This window comes from Marmota marmota, unplaced genomic scaffold, assembly GCF_001458135.2.
Source record: "Marmota marmota marmota unplaced genomic scaffold, marMar, whole genome shotgun sequence".
Classification (NCBI taxonomy): Eukaryota; Metazoa; Chordata; class Mammalia; order Rodentia; family Sciuridae; genus Marmota; species Marmota marmota.
Window position 1 is genome coordinate 134,081 of NW_026000262.1, and position 6,767 is coordinate 140,847.

A 6,767-nucleotide genomic window follows, 5' to 3' on the forward strand; every position below is an offset into this window, starting at 1 on the left:
GGGTGAATTTGGATCTGATGGACCTTTTAGGATATCAAATAAAGGTCCCAACTCTCCTGTTGGTATGCCTAGATAAGGCCATATCCAATTTATGTCTCCTAATAACTTTTGAAAGTCGTTAAGTGATTCGAGTTGATCTACTCATATTTGAATTTTTGGTGAACGGACCATGGTTGAGGATAATAGAACTCCTAAATAATTAATTGGAAAATTTAATTGTACTTTATCTATTGCTATCTCTAGATTGTATTTTTTAATAAATTTTTAAGTGTGGCATAACATTCTAGCAATGTGTTTTTATCTTTGTGTGCTAACAATACATCATCCATATAGTGAAATATTTGTAGTTCAGGATTTTGATTTCTAAGTGGCTGGTTTGCTTTGTTAACATAAATTTGACACATAGTTGGGCTGTTAGCCATCCCTTGAGGGAATAATTTCCATTCATATCTCTGATCAGGACCTTCATGATTCAGTGCAGGGATAGTAAATGCAAAACTTGGACTATCCTCAGGATGAATTGGAATTGAAAATAAAATCTTTAATATCTATAGCTAAAACATACCAGGTTTTTGGCAAAGCAGACAACTGGGGAATCCCTGATTGAGCAGGTCCCATAATAACCATCTCATTGTTAATGGCTCTTACACCTTGCAATAATCTCCATTTTCCAGATTTTTTTTAATGACAAAAATGGGAGTATTTTGGGGAGATATGGAAGGTTGAATATGTCCCTTCGCTAATTATTGTTTGACCAGGTCATGGGATGCTTGTATCTTTTCTTTAGTCAGGGTCCACTGAGGAACCCATACTGGTCTTTCTGATTTCTAAGTAATTTTTATTGTCTCAATGACCCTTTCTGAAAACCCAATCCATGTCTATTTATTCCTTGATCTATTTGAATTGGTGCTGCTATACCTTGTTCTTGTTCTCCTAATCTTTTTTTTTCTTTCCTGAAACCTTGTCTAGCCCTAATAATGGGTGCATTTGGATTGATGTTATTTGTTAGTATCAAACCTAATTGATCTAGGACATCTCATCCCCATAAATTTATAGGAATATGATCCAATACATATGGCTGTATAGTTCCTTCATATCCTTCAGGATCCTTCCAATCTAATACCATTGCACTTCTCTGGGGATGAATCGCCACTCCTAGGCCTTGAAGCATTTGAGTGGCTTGTTGTAATGGCCAATGTTTCGGCCATTCTTGATGAGAGATGATGCTAAGGTCTGCACCTGTATCAAATAGCCCATTAAATTCATGTCCTTGAATATTTAGTTTTAACATTGGGCGAGAATCTAAATTTAGACAGCATAGCCCAATCTACACCTGGGGAGCCTAATACCCTGGAACCTCATTCTATAGTACTACTGGAAAATTTATCATGTAGGCTGGGTATTATTAATAACTATGCTATTCTATCTCCTGGTGAAATTACTGATATACCCTTTGGAGAACTAGCTATAATTTTTATTTCACCTTCATAATCGGGATCAATTACCCCAGCACTTATCATAAGTCCTTTTAGAGTAGAAGAACTGCGTCCTAACAATAAGCCTACTGTTCCTTGGGGGAAGAGGTCCTTTTCCTCCTGTTGGAATGATTTGAACTCCCATCTCTGGAGTTAGTACTGCTCTGGCGGAGGCGCAGATATCCAACCCTGTGCTCCCTCTCATTCGTCTGATGAGAGATCTGATGGATAATGTGTCCTGTGCACCACCATGATGGTGTTGCTGGGTTCCTCCATGGTGTTTCTGGATTCCTCCAGTACCCTGTATATTGTGGTCGTGGGCCCCGGAGCATTGGGCCCCTCTGTCCATTTTTTGGCAATGGAGCCCGATGCCTTTCTCCATGATATTGTCGGTAAACACCTTGTCCTTGTCCGTTTTTTGATAATGGAGTACCCTATATGGTGGTTTGAGAATGGCATTCATTAGCCCAATGTCTCCCTCTATGGCATCGTGGGTAGATACCCGGTATTCAACCCCTTTGATACCTAGTTTTGTTAAACCCTCCTCCTATGATGCAATTCCTTTTGAAATGTCCTGTTTGTTCACAATTGTAGCATGTTTTTGGCCTTCCACCAAAACCTGTTTTAATGCAGCTACCAAGACTTGCCCTTGTTCATTAATGTCTCTACATAATTTAATATATGTGTTTAAATCTCCATGTTTCCATGGTCTAATGACCTCTCTGCACCAATGATTTGCTTGCTCATAAGCCAGGTGTTTTATTAATGGCATTGCTTGTTCTGTATCCCCCAAAACTCTGGTAGCTCTTTGAATAAGCCTATCTACAAATTCAGCATAAGGTTCATTAGCTCCCGGTATTATCTTACATAATTGACCTTGTAAATCTCCATGTCCTTGTAAAGTCTTCCATACCCTAACTGCATATGCAGCAATTTGTGAATATATAGCGGGATCATACTCAGTTTGTTGCCGTTGACCCTCATAAGGTCCTTTTCCTAACAACATATCTAGATTTCTTTGAGGGTAACCGGATGCTGCATTTCGCCTAGCCAACTCCATGCAAAATTCCTCATTGGCAACCTTCCATAACAAATATTGTCTTCCATTTAGCACAGATTTACACATGCTATCCCAGTCTGCTGGCATCATGTCCAAGTTGGTAATGGATTTGACCATGCTTACAGTGAAGGGTGCTTGGGGACCATAGGTTGTTACAGCCTCCTTTAACTGCTTCATTGTTTTGAAGTCTAAAGCAGGGTGAATTTGCTGCCCTCTTGCCTGCTCAAGTACAGGGCATGCTAATCTTTGAGGTCCTGTCTCAGGATCCCATCTATCAACTACAGGGGTTGAGGGCCACTCAGCTGTCTCCATAGGTGGAGCTGTTGGTTGAATTATGCCCTCTGGTGATAGAATGGTGTTAGTAGCAGCCTCCTGTTGTAGCTTTTTCCCTAATAGCCCCTTTTCCTTTAAATTTTCTTCCTCTGTCTGACTAGCTCGAGAGACCTTCTCTTTTGCTTGATCTAAAATGTCTTTCTCCATGGTCTGAACCTCTAACAATTTACTTAACGCTCTTTCTGTTTGTTTTTTACTAATCTACTATAAAATAATGCAACCCAACAAGATAACAGAAAACAAAACTGAAACAGAATGAAACAAAAGCGGAACGAAAATCATTGTATCAATTTTCTATTTTCTTTTTTTTTCTTTCCATTATCATTTATTCTCTCATAGGAAGATAAAAAAAAAACAAACTCCAAAAACCAAAGTAACCACACATTGGTCTAGGCCACATTATAAATCCAAGCACTGGTGTGGAATTTCAGTGGAGAGAAGAAAACTTGTTAAAAACCCCCAAAGTCATAAGAAAGTCTTCCAATTTAACTGTCTCTGTTTACCCATCCTTATTCACCACCCAAGACCATCAATTCTAGACTAGTCTGATCTGTAAGAGGGGTCAAAGCAGCAGGAGCAGGCATGGATGGAGGGAAGGAATGAGAATCAAAAGACATCAAGGAGCTGATTTGTTTGAGAGAAGCAGTGATTCCTCAGTTCACAGCTTCCAGTGGCTGAGATGTAAAATGCCTAAGAGAGCAGATCCGAGAATTAAATGGATTGCTTTTTGGGAGGTGAAAGTAGTATGAAGAACATGAGATGACAAGAGTCTGATTTTTTTTTTTTTAAGCTTCAAGGTTTCAACAGAATGTGGATGTATTTGAGCTTTTAAAAAGGATAGCGGTTTAGAAAGGGCAAAACCAGGATGCACAAAAGACTGGGAATTCCCATGACCCTAAGTGCTTCCTGCTTCAGGAAATAAAGTGTTTACTGGAGGTCACACCTACTATCCAGTGCAAACTAATCCATCACCTCTCAAAAGCTTTTCAAACCACGATTTCCCCATTTATTTTGGTCCCCAAGCAGTCCTCTTCTTTAGTGGCCTGTAGACTCACTCCCAACTACCCCCCTGGGGGGTAAAAAAATAAAGGAATTCCCCCCTAGGCTGGCCCCAGTAACTCAGAATTAAAGTAAGAAGAAGGGCTGGCAGCCTCCTGGAGACTAAAACAATTTGAGACTAAATCTACCTTTCCAAGGATGGAAAATTTATTCAGATAATGTTTGAGAATTCATACATGCCACAATAGAATAAGAATTAAAAGGTAGAAATCTCACTCTTCCTTATACCTCTACCTCCCCTTCTGCCCAACCAATCCAGACATTTTACCACTGTCATTACCATTTCTTCTAAATGGAGGCCCCTAGGCACTAATCACACAGGCAACTGCATGGTATTGTAAGAACACACAACAACTTTTCCATCAAAAAGCTGTAGTCTCTGTCTCTCTGGCTACATTGGCGATTCTCCGGTAACTTCAATACTTTAAAGGCTGCAGCAGCATGCAAAAGAATTTCATTTCATTTAAAAAAAAAAAATTAAGAAAGGTCTCCAGGAGATGGTGAGTTTTATTTGTCTTGTCTGGATAGAGGTTTGATTTGCTCTTGAATGTTCCAGGGTGGAGAGACTAGGAGAAAGCACAGGACGCAGAGGTCTACTCAGTGTAGTCTTCTCCCTCATTTTCATCCTCACCATCCACAGAGAGAGTGGCATACTTGCTTGCAGAACTGAACTTAGAGGCTGGATTTTCGTCAGGTTTCTTTGGCTCAGCTGCAGATCTGGAGTCTTGATCCTTTTTGCCCTCTTTCCTATCTGACTCCTTCCAGTGATCTTTGTTCCCTCTATCTCCTGTACCACTGCTGGAGTTCCCAGTTTGGCCTTTTGGGACACTCATTCCATCTATTTTATTATCGTCTTTCCTTGTGGGTCCTTCCTCAGATGGCTGAGCTGGAGCTACTTTCCCCCCACCACTTGTGGGGGATTCCTGCTCTGTGTCTGAGCTCTGTGATTGAGCAGGAGGGTTAGAACTTCGCTTCACCCACGCATTCTCCTTTGGTGGAGGGGCTGGCATTACCTTTAGAGGCTGATCAGGTTTGGGAGGCTTAGAAGTTGGAGAGTGACAGTCTTCCTCTTTATTGAGTGTTTCATTTTCTAGAGACTTCTCACTCTCTCTCCTTCGTGCATCAGGGTCTGACTTACTTCTGCCAGATGTGGCTGAGGTTCCAGTCTGTGATGACTCACTTCCTGTCCTTGACCGTTCCCGTTCCTGAGTTTCTTCACTTCGCCAGCTTGGGTGTCTCTCCCTAGGCCACCGTTCTAGTTTTGGCTCATCCAACTGGCACTGCAATTTCTCCTGCTCCTTCTGTAGCCATTCTTCTACTTCTCTTTCTCTAGCAGCTGTGTCAACAGGTTTTACCCCTCCAAAGATGGAAGCTGCTCGACTGGACTGGGAGGTGCTAGCAGAGGAATCATCTTCCTTAGGAGTACTCCGAGGCTTTAGATTCAGTTTGGGTCTTTGGGGGGGACCTCTATCATCACGCCTATAATCATCCCGAGAGTAATCATCTCTGGAGCTCCACGACCGATCGTCTCGTCTGTCATATCGGTCTTCATAACGGTCCCCACCTCCTCTGTAGTCATCATCCCTTCAGTACCCACTACCAAATGCTCTTCTGCCACTGCCTATCCTGGAATCATAGCCTCTATCATAATCTCTGCTGCCTCAGTCATCATAGCGATCCAGGCCCCCATAGAGATCCATATCCCGGCGTGGTCCATCACGATATCCATCTCGATATCGGTCGGAATCATAGCGATCTCGATACTTGTCACCAAAGCTGTCATCACCTCTTCTAGGCGGATAGTCGTCAAAGCTGTCTGTGGCAAGTCGGGCTCTCCAGTCTGTGTCTGTTTTGTCAGAATCCCGATTTCTATCTCGGCCAAAAGAACGATCATCCCTATCTTTATCCTGTGCTTGATCAGGAACATCCACTCGAATTCTCCTGTTACCTAGAGACTCTTCATTGAGACTCAGGGCACTGAGCAGGGAATCCAGGTCCTGAAACTCAGCATAGCCAAAACCTTTCAACCTCTCTGGATTGCTGGGTTCACGTGGTAAACGCACTGCACTGATATTTAATCCTCTAAATAATTCCTTAATGGAGTCTTCTGTCACATCATAGGGCAGGTTCCCTAGAGAAGCAGTGTAGGGTGGCGATTTGGGAAGACAGCTCCGGTCAATATTGGGTTCCCGAGCAGCCCATGGAGCAGTGGGAAGGATGGAATGGTCAATTGGAGGTGCCCTGTACACATCATCATCATTACTATGCCAAGTGGTTGAAACATCTCCTTCCAGATCGTCTGTTTCATCAGCCCAGCTGACTGGTTTAGGGACATAGGTGCTTCCTCCACCAGTCCCCCCATCCTCAGCCAGAAAGTCTGTTAGGGAGATAGTCCTCCCCTTCTTATTCTTCTTTTTTGCTGAGGCCACCATGTTGGGAGAGGGAGAGAGAACGCAAAGGCAATTTTCCTATTTTCTTGACATGTGCATTTGTGGTCTATTTCTATCTCTTCCTCAGGGGCGAACAACTTCAAACCTTGAGCCAACCATTTTTCCCAGTTTGCCTGAGAAAGTTCTAGGGATAGGCAGCTTGAAACAAAAACAAAACAAATCAAAACAAGAACACATTGTTTTTTGAAATGGTCAGCCATTCTCTCGCCTTCCCTTGGGGCGAGCAATTTCACTTACCTCTGAGCTTCAGGCATTCCCCATACGGGCCACCAAATGTCACAGTCTGGCTGGGCACAAATCAGGAGCAACTGAATCAGGAACAAATTTTATTTCTGAATGCCACCAGCACACTCCACACATGCTCCCGGGAACTCTCCCGAATGCCACCCA

At 42.6% G+C, this 6,767-nt stretch overlaps 1 protein-coding gene across 1 annotated transcript; it reads right to left on the reverse strand.

The window, feature by feature from the left end:
* Window positions 1–4,052: 4,052 nt before the first annotated feature.
* On the reverse strand, window positions 4,053–6,385 carry LOC107133594 (eukaryotic translation initiation factor 4B-like). Its single transcript, XM_048796946.1, is given in 1 exon segment — window positions 4,053–6,385. A coding segment is annotated over 1 exon segment (1,839 nt). The 5' UTR covers window positions 6,360–6,385; the 3' UTR covers window positions 4,053–4,520.
* Between the last annotated feature and the right edge of the window lie 382 nt (window positions 6,386–6,767).